The 19651-nt window shown below is 61.4% G+C and overlaps 1 protein-coding gene across 6 annotated transcripts; it reads left to right on the top strand.

The window, feature by feature from the left end:
- The first annotated feature begins 1465 nt into the window (after window positions 1-1465).
- On the top strand, window positions 1466-19651 carry POU3F1 (POU class 3 homeobox 1). 6 transcript variants are annotated; one of them, XR_016443568.1, is made up of 3 exons: window positions 1467-2762; window positions 6598-6856; window positions 7475-10122. XR_016443568.1 is itself a non-coding variant. In XM_090058081.1 (2 exons), the coding sequence occupies exon 1, from the start codon at window positions 1570-1572 to the stop codon at window positions 2719-2721; it is 1152 nt and encodes a 383-aa protein (XP_089914207.1). In that variant the 5' UTR covers window positions 1466-1569; the 3' UTR covers window positions 2722-2762; window positions 18251-19651. The 6 variants fall into 6 exon arrangements, 5 of the variants coding, with proteins under 5 accessions (XP_089914207.1, XP_089914208.1, XP_089914205.1 ...); XM_090058081.1 differs by lacking the exons at window positions 6598-6856; window positions 7475-10122 and adding an exon at window positions 18251-19651 and having other exon boundaries at window positions 1466-2762; XM_090058082.1 differs by lacking the exon at window positions 6598-6856 and having other exon boundaries at window positions 1466-2762; window positions 7475-10123.

Below are 19651 nucleotides of genomic sequence, written 5' to 3'. Positions count from 1 at the left end.
CTGGGGAGTGAGCCCCAGCCGAGGGCACATGCATATGCAGATCCCCCACTTGAAACTGCAGTGCAGGGGCGGGCGCTCCCCCTCCCGGCCCCCCTGGCTGCTCTGTTCAGGGTCGGGCTGCTTCTCCGCTGTAACCTCCATCACAAGGTTTGCAAATGAGCTAATTTGCAACCCAGCTCTCCGCTCTGGAGAGAGGGCTTCTCCGGGGGAAGGAGCCTCCGATGTCTCCCGGTGCCGTGCAGCCTCCTTCCCTTCGACTCCACCGGTGCCTTCATCCAGCCGGGCGGGCGGCCCGTGGCTCCGACCTGGAACAATCACTCGATTAGACAGGATGACACGAGCGGGCCTAAACCCAGCGTCACCGCCTAGGCAGACGGCGAGGGGGCTTTGGCAGCCCGATAGGAAAAGAAAGAAAAGTTTGGGAATGAAATCCAGCCGTCAGCCTTCAGCAGCGATTAATCCCTGCCGAGGATCCACTCATTTGCAGGCAGCTCGTTTGCACCGAGTTGGAGCCGGGGACATTCATTCATTGAGATTCCCCTGGGCGGGGGGAACAAAACCCCACGAAAACCAGGATCTATATAATCGAAAGCCGGCATTGCAATTCCCTTCTGGGAGGTGGGGGGGGGGACACAAAAACCACGATGTAGATATAATTGAAAGTCGTCCTTGTGACTTCCTTGTGGGGGGGACCCACAAAAGCTGGAATAACCCAAAGCTGTCGCTGCGATTCCCGTGGGGGGGGACAAAACCAAAAATCCGGGATTTATATAACTGAAAGCTGTCATTGTGATTCCCTTGGGGGGGGCACAAACCCCGGAGATATATATATATAAAATCAACAGCCATCACTGTGACTCCTGTGGGGGGGGAACCCACAAAACCAGGGGGGTGTGCAGGGAAAGCCATCACTGCGATTCCCTTGGGGGGGGGGGGCAAACCCCTCCGATATATATATATATATAAATATATATATATATAAAATCAATAGCCAGCACTGCGATTCCCTTGGGGGGGCACAACCCCCCCCATATATAATCAATAGCCAGCACTGCGATTCCCTTGGGGGGGCACAACCCCCCCATATATATATATATATATATATATATATCAACAGCCACCACTGCGACTCCCATGGGGGGAACCCACAAAACCCGGGGTGTGTGCAAGGAAAGCCGTCCCCGAGATTCCCTTGGGGGGGGGGGGCAACCCCCCCGATATATAGAGATAGATATACATAAAATCAATAGCCAGCACTGCGCCTCCCTCGGGGGGGCACAAGCCCCCGCAGCCCCGGGATCTGTGTAACGGGAAGCCGCGCAAAGCCCCGGGATCTGGCGGGCACGGCAGCGGGTCCGCACCTGCCGCCGCGGGCCTTTGTGTTGCCGCCGCCCTCCGCGCAATGGGCACGGCGGCCCACGTGGCGGGCCGGCATGAATGAAGCGCGGCGGCCAATGGGGCGGCGGGGCGGGGCGCGGGCGGGGCGGGGCGGCCAATGGGGCGCGGCGGGGCGGGGCCGGGCTGTAAAGCGGCTCGCGGCGCGCGGCTGGCGGCGCGCACAGACGTGCCATGGCCACCACGGCGCAGTACCTGCCGCGCGGCAGCGCGCTGCTGCCGCCCGAGCACCACCACCACCACCACCCCCACCACCACCACCACCACCCGGCCGCGGCGTACCGCGACGTGCCCAAGATGATGCACCCGCACGAGTACCTGCCGGGGCTGGCGGGCCCCCCCGCGGGCCACGCCGTGAGCCTGGCGCCGCCGCCGCAGTGGCCGCAGCAGGGCGGCGCGGACTGGGGCGGCGGCGGCGGCGGCGGCGGCGGCGGCGGCGGCGGCGGGGGCGCGGCGGCGGCGGGGCACCTGGGCGCCGAGCACGGCAAGGGCGCGGCGGGGCGCGACGACTTCCAGCCCGTGCCGCGCGCGCACCTGGTGCCGCAGCAGGCGGGCGGCTGGGCGCAGGGCGCCGGCCACCACCTGGCGCCCATGTCGCCGCCCGCGCCCGCCGGCCACCAGGCGCTGCTCTACGGCCAGCCGCCCTACGGCGCCATGCTGCCGCCGGCGCTGCACCACGGCCTGCGCGACGCGCTGGGCCACGACGGCGCCGGGCCCGAGCCGCCGCCGCCGCCGCCGTCGCCGCCGCCGCTGGGCCACCCGCCCGAGCCGGCCGACGACGACGCGCCCAGCTCGGACGACCTGGAGCAGTTCGCCAAGCAGTTCAAGCAGCGCCGCATCAAGCTGGGCTTCACGCAGGCCGACGTGGGGCTGGCGCTCGGCACCCTCTACGGCAACGTCTTCTCGCAGACCACCATCTGCCGCTTCGAGGCGCTGCAGCTCAGCTTCAAGAACATGTGCAAGCTCAAGCCGCTGCTCAACAAGTGGCTGGAGGAGACGGACTCCTCCACGGGCAGCCCCACCAACCTGGACAAGATCGCGGCGCAGGGCCGCAAGCGCAAGAAGCGCACCTCCATCGAGGTGGGCGTCAAGGGCGCCCTGGAGAACCACTTCCTCAAGTGCCCCAAGCCCTCGGCGCACGAGATCACCTCGCTGGCGGACAGTCTGCAGCTGGAGAAGGAGGTGGTGCGGGTCTGGTTCTGCAACCGGCGGCAGAAGGAGAAGCGCATGACGCCGGCCGGCCCGCCGCACGCGCCCATGGAGGACGTTTACGCGCCCGCCGACGCCTCGCCGCTGCACCACGCGCTGCCGGGCGCCGGGCCCTGACCGCGCCGGCCGCGCCGCCGGCGGGGGAGAACTAGCCAAAGGTTTGCCCTCCGTCTCTCTTAACTTACTGGGGAGGGCGGGGGCGGGGGCGGGGGGCTCGGGGCCGCTTTTTTCACGCCCCTACTTGCCCGTGTCTTCTGGCCCCCGCCGTCCCGCGTGGGTTCCGGGGGGGGCCTCGGGCCGGGTCTGCCCCGCCGGCGGGCGAGAGAGTCGCAGCAGGAAGAGTTTGTCCTCCTCCTCCTCCTCCTCCTCCTCCTCCTTTTCCTTTCGCGGGCGCGGGCTGGCCGCTAGGATGCAGGAAGATTGGCTGTGATCGGTGTGCTTTGGACCCTCGCGCGCTAAGGTTTCTTGCGGTTGTGTCAGGACCAGGCCGGAGTACTGACATGATTTCGTTCCGGGTGTGCAAAAGAATCAACTTCTCTCTCTCTCTCCTTTTTTTTTCTTCTCCCCCCCACCCCCCTTGAAAAATCCATTTGCTTTCCAAATGGGCCAGGAATAGTCACGTAAGTGGATTCTTTTTACCTTCTCGGATCTCTTGATTCCAGCAATATTTGTATGTGGAGAGAACTTTTGGAAGCATGTGCCTATGTGGAAAGTCTCGCGCTGGAGGAACGTTGAATGGCCTGGTAGAGGTAAAAAACCGTCAGATGCTTGCTTTGGGGTTTGCTAGAGCATTTCTCTCCCGTCTGTGGCATTTGACTGATTGCGAATATTGCTCCTTGACTCTGGACAAACTTCACGCTCTGTGAAACCGCAGGTGAAAAGGGAATTTTTTTTGTTGACGATCAGGCGCATGGCATGTCCGCTGGCAGATTTATTCTTTCTTTCTTTTTTTTTCTTTTTTCTTTTTTTTTTTTTTGACATACGAGGGACACGGTTTACACCCAACCGGACCAGTCTTCTGTTTTCCACAGTTTGTTTTTTATTGTATTTTTGTGCCTTCGGTGTTTGTTTGCAAATGCGTTATTGTTCAGGCAACTGTCACAATCAGCCATGTTACTATAAATTAATTATCATATTTTCTCTGTGTCATTTAAAAAAATGTAGTTCTTGTATATCAGTTAATACAAAGGATATTGTTTCAGATGCCAAACGCTCATTAGCTGTTTCTTTGAATTTATTTTTTTTTAATAAAAAAGCCAAACAACAACCCCCCAGCGTCACTCTGGCGATCAGTTATCATGCGAAAGGTTTGTCATGCTAAATACTATGTTTGATACCCATAAATTAACGGACTAGCCAATGGGTTCACTGTGCAGCACTGAAGCTGGCAAACCCTGCAGATGAATGCACTAATAACTTTTTGTAGCATAAAATAAAATGTGATTTAAAGGTTTCGAGGCACAGTATTAATAAAGCAGTGTGCATTTTGTCAGCTTTCGTTACTTGCTCAACTTGAGTTTCTTTTGGCTTAGGTGGCAATTGTGCAAAACGCAGGGAATTGTGCAAATTGTAGCGTGGCGTTTGAAGGACGGTGTCGGATGTTGGCCCTCCCTCCCCACATGGTTTGTCTGCTTCCAGAATATTTCTAACATGTAGAATTTCCTGAGCATTTGGTAACAACAGGATATTCATCGGGAATAATTTAAGAGGGATTTATAAATACACGAACATCAGGGTATCATCCAAGCAACATCATGAAACTAGGGAAACATTTCCAGTTTGCAGAATCTTCCTTATCTCTGTCTTCATTTTTTTTTTTTTGCCTCTGTTTCATTCACCCATCCTGGCACTTATTTGTTGATGCTGTTGAAACCCTCTAAAGCCATTCAAAGAAATTCTTTGACGTTCCCTATGCTTTAAAAAAAAAAAGAAATGAAACAGCAGGGGAAAAAAAGAATGAAATCAGAGAGAAACCTCTAGTCGCAGTTTGTATGAGACGAAGTACAGAATTTAAGCTCTTGCCTGTGTGGCGCACAGTGGTGCGGGAGCTATTGAGATGGAGAAAGTCTCTCTCCTTTTAAGTAGTTTGTATGGCAAACAGTGCTGTATTGATATTTGCAAAAGAGGGGTCAGTTTTCACATTTCATTCCCATAATGGATGAGATATGAAGTGAGTTCCACGGAGGTTGAACACCCTTGGGTTGTTTGGTTTGTCAGAATATATAAGGCACTTGCAGCCTTTGTGCATTAGCTCCCTCATGCTATTGAGCAGCAAAAATAAAACACACTTCGTTTGTGCAGTGCCAAAATGTTCAGCCCTTTTAAAAATCAAATACCCGAAGGTTTGCCTCATTTAGTAGAACGGTTCCAGTTCTTAGTCACGGCATAAACAGCAATTAGGGTGGGCTGGGGTTTTTGTTTTGTTTTTTTTTTTTCCCCCCTTCGTTTCTTAAGCTAAATGAAAGTGTTACCAGGGGTCCGTAGCTGGATACACAAGGCACAAAGCGCGTAAAAGCGCAAAGGTAGTTTTGGTAGCTCAGAGGCCATACAAGAGTGTAAATGCTTATTATTTAGTGAATGCACAAGCGGTACAGTTTTAAAGGAGGGAAACGCGTTCAAAAGACTGGGCCTAACGTGGGGAGAGAAAGCGGCGCTGTGCCAGTGAAAAGATGGTACGAGAGGCCGAGGTTGACGCCACTTTGCAAACGCTGCCCCGGACCAGCGGGTTTCGGGGGACGTGGACGCGCCCGGCCGGCCTCCTGTTGTATTCTGCTACACCTACGTTCTGGCCTTTGATGAATGCAAACCTTCATCGTCAGGAAATGCCTCGTGCCGCTAAGGAAACAATCCTCCCTTCGGAGCGACTCGGTTTTGGGGGAGTCGAGGCCAAGTCCGGCTCTCGTGCGTGGTCTGAGTGGGAGGACGCCGGAGGACCGGGGCTTTATCAGGGAAGGCGCAGCTGGGTGCGGGACGAGGCAGTCGGCTGCTGGGCCAGAGTTCGGGGTTGTAGCCGCAGGGTGACATTGTCCCTGCTGCCAGCCGCACGAAGGGCACTTCGCCTTCGCTCCCGAGGTGGCACTACTGCCTCCAACTCCCCCCCCATCTCCGTGTTTTCCAAACGCCGCCACCTTCTTAAATGTCTTTACAGACAATTCTGGGGAGACAGCATCGCTGTCCTCTTTGTGCGAGGGACCTTCAGCAGGGCACGGTCTCGTTTTCCCTTTTGCTAAAGCCGGGGTAGCGTGGGAGCCTGGCAGCCGCGTCCCTCTTGCCCTTGCTCTGCCCCCTCTCCGGCGCGGAGCCCAGGAGGGCACCGGCGCGCTTTGCAGCACGGGGCAGTTTGCCTTGCTCGGTGCAGCGGCTGCTCATTAGTGATGCCCTATTAACCTAACTTGTGTCGTCAACAGGATCCAGCCTACCCATGGCTTGCTGCCAGGGCCCGATCCTGCCAGAACAAGCAACCTAATCCCTTCTCACGCGACCTGGGCCCTGGCGTAAAACTTTAACGGCACGAAGGCTAGGTCCTCGTGGGGCTGGTTCCCGCTTCCCGCAAACTCGGCGAGAGCAGCCTTGGGCTACGTGTGCTGCAAGTACGCTTCCACTCCTGGTTAGCAGGCTGGGGAGCGGATGCCCTCGTAGATCTGTCTGTCTTTTCCTCCCCACGGTAAACTCTGCAGCCTTAACCCTGCTGCCAGTGAGGTCAGTAGCCAAAGTCGCGTTGTTTGGGGCGAGCTACGGCAGGGCGTGCTAGACGTGCGCAGGGATCAGGCCTCGGTAATGCCCTTATCTGCCTCCTGCTCCCTGGACATCAGTGTGCTCGGAAGCGCGCGCGCGGTCGTCCCAGCACGCAGCAACCCCCCGCGCTGCTCCGAGTTTGCTGCGTGGGCTGGGAGGACCGTGTCCGGCTGCTGTGCTCACACGTGCGCTCCCGCTCCGGTGCCTGCTGCCCTGCCGGTACCGTGTAGGCTGAGTGCCCTCTATCGGTCCTTGCAGGGGAAGAGAAGGCAGGCGAGCCGCTCGGCTCCAGCACCTCAACCGGGAACTCCTGGAGACGAGTCCGAGACCAAAAACGCTGTCCCCGGACAACGCCGCGTGTCTGACGTTGCCGTCGTCTGTCGGTCCGCTCCTGGGACGTCCGCGCCCCCTTGCTCCAACGCGTCCTCCCACCGATGGCTTCAGACTTAAATAGGCCCCGGTTCACCAGATCGAGTCGGAGAGAGAGCGATCCCACGCTCCCATTCAGCCTGGAGAGGTTGGACGACGGATCTCTGCTCAGCCTGTCTCGGGCCTTACCTTTGATATTTATTGGTGTGCGCAGATGTGCGTGTACACACAGGCGCTCTCCCTCTCGCACACAAATATAAATACAGCCGACTGCAGCTAATCAGATGTTTTCCTTTGTGATTCATGTAAAACTACCTGTGAAAGTTCCCACTAGTTTCAATTAGAACTAATAAGACCAGGCTTCTCTGTGTAACTAATCATGCCAGGTCTGGGAATTATGGGCTTGCAAAGGCAGCATTAAAGCATATGATACTGTACACAAGAAATAATGCTTGTGTTAAATCAGACCTCATGAATATTTCATGCCGCTTGATATCACATTATTTTTGGTGCGAGTCAAAATCAGTGCTGTTTCTTGCATGCGGGGCGACAAAGGCGTTTCTTAATGACATGTGCGCGGTGGGCACGGGGGAGCATACTCTGGCCTGGGAGAGGGCTCCATTTCTCAAACTTCTGTAATGTTTTCTTCCTAGGCATCTCCGGCACCTAGTTCACCTGCCTTGAAGGGAATCACGTATTCCTCATTGATTTCACATGTTCACTCCTGCCAGCTCTTAACCATATTTTTCTTCCTTTTGCTGTTTAGTCCTCGCACTGTAGCTGCTCTGCAGTTGAACGGACAACGAGCAAAGGGTGCGACGGCCGAAGAGCACCATAGCCTTTTATCGTTTTCCCAGACTGTCCTTCCTTGTAAATTTGAGTGAGAGACTCATCTTAGTGGCCCCGCTCCCTGCCTCGGGGACGGGAACTGCCTGATAATACAGACAGGGTTGGAAATATGTGAATGAGCGAGTGTACAAAATTGTGCGTGTAGATGGCAGCTGATTTGGACGCGTCTCAATGGGACCACGACCCGTACTAGGGGCTAGGGGCTCGAGCCAGAGCCCGGGGCAGCGGCTGGGAGTGTTTCGGTTATTTCGTATCGTTTCCAAGGATGTTTGGCCTGCTTATCATTCCTCGTTCCCTCATCTCCGGCGCCCGCTGGTCACTTCTCGCCCACCCAAAGGGGCACACAACTTTGAGGCGGGCAAGACCCCTCCTCGGTCCAGGGCCCGGGAAGAGTGGAGCCTTTCACAAACTCTGTTCCGTGTTATTTTTACAGCTGGGACAAAGTATTCAGAGGAGCTGTGGCCGGGGCCGCGCGCCTGCCTTGGTCCTAGCGTCAGTCGTTCCGACCCTCAGACTGACCCGAAGGCTGCGCTGCCTCTGCTGGGCTTTGTATTTGTCACTGAAAAATCAATATGCTTTTTAATCAGTTTGCCAGGGTGGGAGGTCTCTTGTGCCAACCCAAGGAGAAATAAAAAAGCACAAGGTGGGCTCTTCAAGCGCGTCAGCAGCAGCACGAATTGCAGCGTGGAAAAGCAGGGTACTCGTTCACGGAGAACAAGGGATGGGGACCCCAGCTCAGCTTTCGTGCCAGGCCCCTCACCAGAGTGCCAGGACGCCCATCGGGGCTCCAGAGCATCATGCCAGAGCTGTGGCCTGGTGCCAGCTGGCGCCCGAGTGCATCGCACCTCTCTGGCATTCGTTCCCTTGCATCGCCGGTGGCTTCAGAGAACCCGGCTGGCTGGGTTTCCCTTCGGAGAAGCGCGGGCATGTCTCCGCAGTTGGCACCAGCCACCTGTCCCCACCTGTCCTCCACCGTGCAGCGCAGCTGGCACGTGCTCCGCATGCCTGGGCCGCCTGGTAGCCTCCCCCTTGCCTCTGCTGGAGGAGGTCCTCTGTGGGCCCTTCTCGCTGCCTGCCTGCTGCAAACGGCCGAGAGCACTGCGGCACCGGACCTCGCATAGCTGGACGGAGCCGCTCCCACGCAGAGACCTGCAAAGCCCGCAGCGGTCAATAAAGCAGTCCTTTTCAGGGCCTGACCCAAAGGCCAGCGTGTCTCGGGCGCTGGGATGACTACACGCTGCTGCGGAGGGAGCATCCTGCACACGTCGAGGCATCCCTGGGCGAGGCGTGACGTCTGCGTAGTGACAAGAGCAGCCCCCACGAGTCATCCCGTAGCCTCCAGGCCTGCGCTCCCACGGGGGCCTTGGTCACGCCGTCACGCCCAGTCCCCGTGGCTCGGCGCAGGGGCGGCTCGTCCTGGGAACGGGCCGCGGCACCGAGGGTCCTTGGCGTGGGCAAGCGGGACGACGACTCCCTGCTCCCAGCCGCCCGCGAAAGGGGCAGCACGGCAAGGGGCTGCACCTCCTCGGCCGCTCTTTATCTTCCCGAGATCACTCCATTCGCTCTGCAGCGCAGCGTGCAAGCTTGTCTCGCCAAGCCACTTCACCCGTTGTGTGCAGCACCTGCAGCTCCCCGGCCCAAGGCTGCTACAGGCCTGTGGCAGAGGCAGGAGGAAGGAGCCTGCTCCCCCTCTCCCCAGGCTGGAAGCACGACATTTCGGCTACCCCCAGACTCTCCTTGTCTGCGCTGCCTCCCAGCCTGCGAGCCCGTCGGTGCACGGTGCTGCCATCCACCCCGCGGGGTGCCGGCTGCCCCCCTCCAAGCTGCCGCCACACACAGCTTTCCTCCCGGGAGAGATGGCACAAACAGAGCACGGAGAAATCCTTTCTGGAGCCTATTTTCATGAGACTTGGATCCACTTCCTCCTCAGCGGGACACGGGAGAGCTTCGCTGGCCATCGCCGACAGCTGCTGCCTCCCAGCCGCTCTCGCAGGGTGTTAATTGCTCGTGGCACTCCTGGGCCAGGTCCTCAGGCTCCCCTCCGTGCCCAGCGCAGCCGCCTCCAAGCCAGCGCGCAGACCTGCTTTAAACTGGTCTTGCTGGTAAAGCCAGAGCCAGCCACGTGCCTTTCTGCAGGGACAAGGGGAGCAGGAGGAACAGCTGCAGGGCTGGTCCCGTGGCTGCTCCTGGAGGACCCTGCTCTGCCTGGGCGAGGAGGAACGATGTGGGGACAGGTGGGAGCCTGGGCCTTGCCAGGGTTGGGGGGCAGACCCGGAGGGAGGAAGGGACGGACGGACAGCAGGTGGTAGACGAGGTTCAGAGCCACTGAGGGAGAGGCGCTGGGATCGATACCTGGAGTATTTGATATTCCGCTTAGCGGAACCCTTGCTACGTCTTTAATTACTATTTCTAAAAGCACCACGGGATGGAAAGCAAAAGCCAGAAATAAATAGCACGGGATGATCAATTGGGCATGAAACCCTTGTTATTGATCACCTTTAACCTCTACTTAAACTAATGACAGAGCTCCCATTGAACTGTCCCCAGGCGCGCAGCACATCAATCGCACGAGTGCCACATAAATCATCACGGGCCGCGCGTGTTGCCAAGCGTGAGCCCATCCGACCGGGCGAGGGGCAGGACGGCATGCATGGGTGCGATGGGGAGGTCATGGGCAGAGTCCTCTGATGCGCCCATGGTGGGCCTCTGCCACCAGAAAGCAGAGGCTGGGCTGGCACCAGAGGAGAGCGGGGACGCACAGAGCCTGTGCCGATGCACGTGGCGGGGTGGGGGAAGCCAGCTCCTGGGGAGGGGAGCCCTGGGGCAGCTGCCATTCAGCCCGGGACCTCGGCTTTGCTGGAGCTGCCACTTCGGTTCGGCCTGAAACAATCGACCTGCGCGACCAGCTGCAAAGCCAAGTCAGCGTGGCCCTTCCCGAGACCAGCCCGGCGAGTCAAATGATCCCTTGCCACGCCAGGCAGGAGAGGTGCCGGCTTCCAGCACGATGCAATGCTGTCTGCTCGCTTTCCAAGGTGGCGGCACGTTGGCGTTGGTGCCTGACACATGGCAGCCACGTGCTTATTTGCTGCCCGTCCTGCCACGTCAGCAGTGCGGAGCGGGCCCGCCTCTGTGTGCTGGAGGAGGTGGTTGTGCCCGATGGCAGGGGGGCGGCAGGTGCTGCTCCTTGCAGTGCCTCATTGTTCATGTGAGACGTGCAGGCATCAGCTGCCACGTAGAGCTCGCAGGGGCCCTGAGTTTCTAGATAAGTATTTCCTAGTAGTTCGCTTGGGCCCTGGGGTTGGGTCCTGGGGGCACCACGGAGCAGTTGCACAACCAGCTGGGTGTTTGTCTTTCCCAGAAAGCTCTGGGGAGCGTCCCAGGGCTGAGGAAACTCCCTTTTGGCTGCTGCGCAGAGGAGAGCATGCGCGGTCCTGGTACCCTGGCCAGCGTGGGTTCATGCGGGAGCTTATCTGCAGCACGGGGGACTCCTGCCAGCCTCTGCGCTGCCCCGAGAGCAGCTGGAAGCCATTCGGTGCGGCTGAACACGGGCTGGGTGGGACAGGGTGCAGCGCTGGACACCCCGGGTCAAGCTCACCCCTGCACTGCAGCAGGACCTGGGTGCCTTGGCTGGGGCCATCTGGGAGCAAAGGTGTGCCTGCCAGGCCTGGGCTGGGGTGGCCGGGGGCCCGTTCGGGGCAAGTCGGAGCAGCCCCCAAGGCTGCACTAACATGCAGCTGCCCGGCTGGTTCGCCTGGCAGGCGAAAGCAGGAGGAGCGGAGGCGTGTTGCCAGGGTATTGCTGCTTTTCCTGGCACCTGGGGCTGCACCCAGACCGCAGGGGTGCTGCCCTACCAACGCCTGTGAGCTTTCTTCCTGCGCCTGGGCAGGCCCTGCAGGGCTGGGGCTGGGGCCAGGGGGGAAAGGCATGGCGACCGCTTGGGGCAGGCTTGCTAAAAATCCCCTCTCCACCTAGTTGGCAGCACAAGACCACGCGGAGAAGGCCAGTGCCTGCGCACATGCACAGTCCTCCCCAGCCCTCCCGCTCCTGGAGATGCGACATTTGCTTTGCCATTGGCAAGTGCCAAGGGAGCAGTGACAGTGCCGGGCTCTCCGGCAAAGACTACAGGAGGGTGCCGGCCTGGAGGGTTATCGGTCCCAGACCCCCCTTCCCTTCCCTGCAGTCAGGGGTGTATTTTGGATGCAGCAGGTGGGACCTGCACCCCCAGGCACATCTCCCAGGGGCCCCCGTGACAGTGTCTGCAACATGTTTGGACCCGCTGGCCTCTTCCCCAGCAGCCTCCTTCCTTGCAGTTGTTCTCCTTGCACTGGGCTGCAGCCCAAGTCTCACTCCCACGAGAGCGACGGGAGTGCTTTGGGCGCAGCCCCACCCTGGCTGCTCCCGCGATGCCTTCCCACCATCGATTCACGGTGCCACGACCTCAGCCCGTACCCCCGAACGCTTCCTCTTGGGGGATCTTCGGAGAGCACTCATTGACCCTCCCGGGGGAGAAGGCAGGAGCTGCCTGACATCTGCTATCCCACCTCCTGGCCCGCACCTGCCGTCCAAGGCAGGATGCAAAGCACCTGTCCAAGGCAAGATGCAGGATGCATCCTCCCGTTGGTACCCCCGGCGCTGGGCAGCTTGCAGCAGGCCTCCAATTGATGCATGCTGCCATTAGGAAGACTTCCCCCCTCCCCAGCTCCTTAAAAAGCACGTGGGGGCCTTCATCTATCAGCGCCTGGCAGAGTTATTGATAACACGGTTGCTCCTCCTCGGGTCCCCGCGTGTCCCTTTTTTCTCCGCCGCAGACACGGTCATTTGTCACTGCCACCCCCCGGCAGCCGTAAGGGATGGGAACCTCGGCCCAGGTGGGGCCTGGGCGCGTTGCGGATGCGGCGCAGGCAGGCGTCCTGCATTCGTTACCGCTCGTGTCCTGTCACGGCCCCAGGGGAGGCCGAGCCGTGCTGCTGCCTATAAAAGCACCCGGGCAGCGCTCCAGAGAGCCCCGGCAGGCGAGGATGAGCGGCTGGCTCGGGCGGATGCACGGGCCCGGGGGACGGGAAGCATCTCCAGGAGCGGGGCGGGGGTTGTAGTGACAAGCAGAAGAGACTCGGAGCATGGGACAGTCTCCAAACCTCCCCCTGGGGACCCGGCGAGCTGAGCGCAGATGGAGGAGCTGGAAAACTGCCCTTCTCCATGCCCCAGCACCAGTCCGTACGTGGCTGCCCAGGGAGGGTGTGTGCTCTCAGGCTGTGGGGGCCTTTACATCTCTGTGCCACGAGCTGAACTCATCTCAGCCCCACGGGACCCCTGGCACCGACTCTTCTGTGTGCCAGGCCAAGGGCCATGGGAGCGGGAGCCGGCGTCCAGCACCGTGGAGCGCTTGAGGCCCGGCAGAGGGAAAGCCGAAGCGCGCAGTCCGGCCCCGTGACACGGCCGCGTGCAGAGGGCAGCGCCCGGTGCTGACGCCAGCCAGGGCCGGCGCTTGGCATGCATTTGCATAGATGAAATGATTGCTCCTGCCATTCATCGAGTCCCTCTGTCCCTCGGCCGCGCTGCTGCGCTGTGGAATCCGGCGTCCACACAGGCCGCATTCAGCGCCCGACAAGCTCTCCGCTGTGGCCCGCGCGGCACAGATGTCCTCCAGCCATTCCATGAATTGTTGCTCTATAGTCACCGAGCTGTTTGGGAAACGTTTCAGATAACTGTCCTACGCACGGAGGGGACTGAATCGATGGCATTTGGGCCGTCAAAAAGATAGTGTGAACGCGCAACAAAGCGGGCCCTGTGGCCGCGCGGCCAGGAGAATGCCAGCTGGTATTCGCATTGTTTGCGGGCGCAGCCCCGAGCGCCGGGCAGCCCTCGGCACCTTGGAGGGGCTGCGGGAATGTACAGCCCCTCTGAACTTTCTAAATGCCAGGGGAGGAATGCGTTTGAAGCGGGGCTCGGACCGGCCGCGCAGAGGAAGCGCTTTTCCGCCCAGCCGCCCTGCCCGGGGGTGCGGGAGGGAAGGCGCCCGGTGCGGGGACGTGCATGCATGGCCGTCCAGGTGGGAGCCAGCCCTGTGAAGGAGTCACCTGTGTGGGTGGCAACGGTTTCCCCTGCTCTGGGCAAGGGCGTGCAAGGGAGCGGGGAGGCAAACAGCCCCAGGGGAGCTGCCCGCCAGGGCTGGGCATCCCCGGAGCAGCAGGCGTGCGCTGTGGGTGGGGGCCCTTTCCAAACGGCAGGTCTCCCCCAGTCGCCAAATGCAGCCGTCCGATGCCAGGGGGCGATTTCGTCGAGCTGAGGGCCTGCGGGGATGCCCCCCAGCAAATGGGGAAGGGTGCGTGAGCCCGTCCCCGGTGCAGGCTGCGGGTTCCCCGTGGCTGCAGGCCCCTGACGAGAGCCCGGAGCCCGGCCCTCGGAGTCGGAGGGGCCTTTGCCAAGCACCGCGGCCCCGGCCATACATCACCGGGAGGAGCGTGCGCCTGGGCAACACATTAGAATAATGCATTATTAGAGCAGCGTTGCTATGGTGATGTATTAGGGCCATACATCATGAGGGACCTTCCGCTGATGATGTATGGCGCCAACCGCGGCTCCTGCCAGCGCCGGCACAGGGGCCACCAGGACAGGCTTTGCTTTTGCAAGGATGTCTTCCTTCCCAGGGACAAGCCAAGCCTCGTGGCTTCTGGCCCCGGGCCAGGGCCCCCACCTCCCTCCCGGGGTCTCCTTAAAGGAGGAGCAGCCTGCTGTGCTACCTGGGCACCCGACGGCCTCGGCGGATGCCTGTTGTGGGCTGGCCGCGCTCTTTCCTGCGGGAGAATTACTCCGTTATTTTTCCGTAGTGAAAAAAATGAGGGAAAACAAAGAGCACCATTTTCCAGGGTGGGGTGTCTTGAGTCGAAAAGGTTGAAAACGGCTGTGTCGGGATAGGAACAGCACTGAGATGTTGCTCCGGGGTTAGGCTTCGTGCCCATGCGTGAGGAAGGCAGCAAGCGCCAGCGTCCCTGTTTTACAGAGGGGGTTACTGAGAAGGCTACACGGCCCCCTCCAGACAGGGCTGGGGGTCAAGCCCCAGTCTTTGCCACCCTTGAGCCAGATTTCTCCACGCCACCTTTCTGAGTGAGCACGGCACATGCAGCGGCTTGTCTCTCCTCTCCGTCCTAGCCAGACCTGACACGTGCACGGACACGCGTGTCACCGCTGACAGCTCTCCCACAGGCTGATCCACGCACAGGACAGCAGTCTGCTGTTGCTGCCGCTTCTTCCCTTAGCTTCAAGGAGGGACCGCCGCTGGTGACACGCTGGTGAGGAGAGGGGAGCAGAGGGTCTGCCCCAGCACGGGCGTTGGGGAACAAGGGGCATTGCTGGCACCTCCATGCACCGAGTGCAATACACGGCAGGGCCCTTATCCAGCTCCTGGACTGCTCTCCCTCTTCCCCAGGGCCCTGGCAAACTTCTCCAGGGGCACCAAGCAGAGTCCCTGCATGTGCAACGTGCATTGCAAAAGAGGAGGCCAGCGCCACCGCACGGGGCAGCCAGCAAAGGGGGGACCCCCAGCGAGCCCTGCCCGCCCCGTAGACAGAGCTCGGGATGCAGCCGGCTTTGCCCCGTGCCGGCCAGCACATCGGCTGGGTCCCTGCGTCTGTGCGCTGAGCAGGGCAGGGCTCAGACCCCCCGAGCAACACAGACCTGCTGCCATCTCTGCCCCCCGCTCGCGCCCTCGCCCAGTCCTGACCTGGCACGCCCGAGCAAAGGGAACAGGTGCTGCACGGGCAGGTTCCCACGTGCCAGGATGAGCAGAGCCAGTGCCCCCCACCCCCGGGCCCTCCTGGAGCCACGCTGCGGTCCCACGCAGGGAGACGGCGCGCTGCAGCCAGCTCCGCCTGCGAGGGACTGCAGGCATCAGTAAGCATCAGCATCAACAGGGGACAGGGAAAGGTTATTTATAAGAAACCAGGCCAAGGAGTGAGAACGCGGCGGGGGGTGACACGTGCCACGGGCCACGGAGCGGGGCTGGCTTCTGCTGCTGCCCAAGGAGGCCCAGCCCCACGACCCCCAGCGCTGCGCCTATTTCTAGCATCTCCCGATGCGTGCGGCTCTGTCCTGCAGCCCTCTGCGCCGGGCACTGCTTGCCATTAACCCCAGCTGCGCTCTCCTGCTCTTGCCAGACAGCGCACAGGAAGATGACAGGCCTCTCTCTCCCACCAGCGCGAATCAGGAACCATAAGATCACCGCGTCCTAGCGCGGCCGGCCCGGGGGCCACGTCTAGCTCAGCCCCCGCTATTCGGGGCAGCGTTGTCCCTGTCTGCACCATCCCAGACAAGTGTCTGTCTCAGCCGCCAGTTAAATGCTTGAGGAGCAAGCCCCAAAGCCGCAAAACACCCCTGAACCTGCCCAGGTGACGCGGGGGGCTTGTCCTGCCCCTGCAAGGACAGGAAGGCGCTTGTTCAATACGCTCGGGAGACCCAGGGAAGAGGAAGGTGGCCCCTGCTACGGAGGGAGACAACTCCCTGGCCCCCCAGCCCATACCCGTCCGACCAGGGGGTGTAATCCTGACCCTGAGCAGAGGAGCAAGACCCCTGAGCCCAGCAGGAGCAATGCACGGGGGTCAGAGGTGATGCCCAGAGGGGCTGAGGGAGCACAGGACCACGGGCAGGAGGCAGGCCGAGGCCCCCAGCCCCGCTCCACCGGTCACGGTTGCACTGTCCGGTCCCCGGTGGTGTCCTGCAGGACCCCAGCGCCAAGGGGAGGCCGAGCCCCCTGCCCTACCAAACCCTCATCTGGTGTCCAGGGTCCGGCCTGAGCGAAGCCCCTGTCCCAGCTGAGAAACCCCCGACGCCCCGCCAGCAACGTGTGACGTGGCGTAGGATGCCAGCACCGTTTAAACCTGCCCGGCCACGACCCGTCCGCACAGCGGACGGGGGGCGCCAAGCGCGACCCCCTCCGCGGCCCGCACTGGGCTGGAGCCCCGGGAGCCGCTCCGCTCCCAGGCCCCCGCCTCCTTGCCTTGCCTCGCCTTGCAAATCCCTGTAATTAAAGCGTTTGGGAAGCACCCGCTGGGAGCCCAGACAAGCATCCCCCGCGCGCTCACGCCCAGCCCCGCTTCCTGCTGCGCCCGGGCCCCCGGGCGCTCCCGCGACACGCCTTGCCGGGCACAGGGCACGGTGGCGGTCCGTCCGAGGGCTCGGCCGCGGGCCGGCGGGGCTGACCTGCAGGTCTCTGAGGAGCTGGAGAGCCACAGAGAGGCCTGGAGCAGCCAGGCCTGGGCTGCGAGGGGCGCCGGCAGCCCCGGGGCGGGCTGGGACCCCCACCGGCGTGGGCGACGGGGACCGGCTCTGCCGGTGAAGCGCGGGGGGCCCAGCCGTGGCCGCGAGCTGGGGGAGCTGCCGAGCCGCTGATCCCCCCACGTGCAAGGCACCCGCCGGCTGTGGGTTGCAGGTGAGCGGAGATGGGGTTGCGTGGGCCGTGGCTGGGCCCTCGGGGAGCCGTCCCGGCTCGAGCAGGTGGGCAGCGTTGCACAGGCCCCGACATCCCCGTCTCCTGCGCCAGGAGTAACTGGGGCCGGAGCAGAGCTGCGACGAGTCGCCGGGCACCCAGCCAGCGCTGCGGGCACCTCCCTGCTCCCGCGCCCGAAGCCCCCCGGGACACCGCTCTCCCCGGCGGCCCAGGCCGGAGCCGGGGCGGGGCGGCTGCCTGCACCCCCAGCTTTCCCACCTGCGGCGGATGGCAGCAGTGCCTTTCCCTGAGCTGGCACGCGTGCGCCAGGCGCCAGGCGGGCTCTGGCGGTGCTCCGCGGCCCGCAGCCGGCCCCGGTGCTTCTCGAGAAGGGAGGAGGCGCTCCCGTCTCCTCCGGCCACGGGGGCTTACACGGACTCAGGGCAGATTGGGGGCGGGCTACTGCAAGGGCCCTTCTTCCCACCGCCCTGGGAGCGGCCCCCAGGGTCCCAGCCCCTCCGGGCAGAGCACGCCCGGGTCCTTCTGGACCATCTCCGTGTGCAGCTGGGGCAGTGGGACCCCAGGGGCCATTGCATCCCGCTCCAGGGGCTCGGACGTTTGTCCTCCCCACGGCCTCACCCCCAGCCCTCGCTCGGACCCGGCTCCCAGCTGGCATTGCCCCCCTTGCCACGTGCCCGACCGCCTCCCGACCCTTCTCCGGGGCCTGGCCCGCCCGGAAAGGACGGACGCAGTCGCCCTGGCTGTGGGTGCAAAGGCATTTGGCCGCAGTCCAGCTCCTCTGTCCCCGCTCAGGCTCACGGTGCCAGGCCACACGGCCTCGCAGTGCACGCCACAGGAGCCACTCCAGCCCTTACCACGGGCGGGGGCCGTAGCTCTACCCTTCACACAAGTGTTCCCAGGCAGGGGCACATGCCTCTGCCCCCCTTGCCCCCTGCAATTGGGTGCTGCCAGTGTGTGTCATTGCCCTTCCACTGGCCCACGCATGCGTGTGCACGTGGTCAAGTCATGTGGCTGACACGCATGTGCTGCTGTGTTCTCTGAATCCTCTGTCCCGTTGTGCCCATGTGCATTGGCTTGGCCCCTTTCCCTCCTAAAAACAGTCCGCTTCAAACACCCCACAGGCCCCTAAGTGTGCATGCACACAGGTGTGCAAGTGCGCACACACATGCACACCGGCAGTGCAAACACTCAGCTCCAAGCTGAGTCAATGGCTTTGCAGTAAATAATAATTATGTTCTTTATCTGTGCCAGGTAACTTCCCCGCGGTGCAGATGCACCTCTCCAGCCGGCCTCGGTGCAGCTGATGGCCTGGGTTTTCCAGCGTCCCCAGGAGACGTCGCGGTGTGACCTTTTCCCATTTGTACAGCTCAGGGGGGACCGCTAAGAGCAAGGCCCCTGCCCGCGCCGGCCACGCTGTCTGACCCCAGCTCAGCTTTATTCTGTTAAAAGGCACCATAAAGGCAGTCCTGCTCTTTATTGATGTTTCCCTGCGGCGGAGGGAGCATGGCAGCAGGCTTTCAGAGAGAAGCTCATTTCGGGCTTCCCTACAAAGACTGATTTCTAGCAGAACAGCCCGCGAGTCGATGGGGGTTTTCCTGGGAGCATCTCCCGTCCCCGCTGCCTCTAGTACAGAGGTGCAGTCTCTGAAGCCGATGAGACTAGAAACGCTGACCTCTCCTTTGCGCCTAATTGCAGGGCATGCATGTCCTCAGACCGGCTGCTTCTCGCTCGCCCGAGTAACAGGGGCCCCAACTCGCGGGCGTCTGCTGCGGGAGCCGCGGAGCTCACCGGCCTCTTAGCTGTGGGTGCTTTCCTTTAACCAGCGGCAATGCAGCCGCGTTACCCTGAGGGCCAGCGGCCGGAGCCTCGTTTGCGTGGGCTGGAGCTGCGCTCGGGCAGCTATCACGGAGCGAGCGCAACAGTGACTCTGTCCGAGAGGCAGGCTCCGGGCCCCGGAGAGGCTGAAGAATAAAGGCTTGTTTGGGGGTCTCTATTCATCGGGCCCTTCCGTAGGTGGACGGCAGCAGATTAGAAGGAAACATTATCTCTCTGGGCAAGTTCAGAAGGGCAGGCGAAGCCAAACTGACACGGGCTGTGCCTCAATGCATCGCTCTCTTCGCTCCCCGAGCCCGGGAGAACAAAGTGCTCAGTGTAAATGCTTACCAGGCCCTTTTCTTTCCCCGCGGGACTACCAAAGTTCAGCATGAGACGGAGGCCACGTGTTGGCTATTCGTGCCCTACAAAGAGCGTTTGAGGCCAGAATTTAGAGTCTCATAAAAACATTATTGTCTGCAGCCTGGGACATTTGTTTGCTGGGGCAACACGGCGCTGAAAAAATGTGACCCCTCCAGCAGCTGCGCGCCTCACCCTGCCGGTCATGAGCTGGCCCACCTTGGAGGGCTCCCCTCATTTCACCCCACCGCACTTGTCCCTGCAGGCCGGTGCGCTGGTGCGTGGGTTTGCCTTTCTCTGCAGCCCATGAGATTGGGTGCCCAGTGGGCACAGGGATGCCTCTGCCGCAGGGGCATTGCTTTGCTCGCCTGCTTGTGGTCCCCGAGTCCCGGCCCGTTTCAGGCTCCCTTCCGGGGTGTCCCCTGGGATGATCTAACTTTCCCTTCTGGCCTCCAACCATTGCCTCAGTGCAACGCAGCA

The sequence above is a fragment of the Crocodylus siamensis genome, chromosome 7, assembly GCF_052110815.1.
Source record: "Crocodylus siamensis isolate JL-2025a chromosome 7, ASM5211081v1, whole genome shotgun sequence".
Lineage (NCBI taxonomy): Eukaryota > Metazoa > Chordata > Crocodylia > Crocodylidae > Crocodylus > Crocodylus siamensis.
This window is presented reverse-complemented; position numbering and strand designations above follow the sequence as displayed.

Coding starts and splice junctions, on each gene's coding strand:
- POU3F1 (XM_090058081.1), top strand. CDS start 1,570: ATGGCCACCACGGCGCAGTACCTGCCGCGCGGCAGCGCGCTGCTGCCG.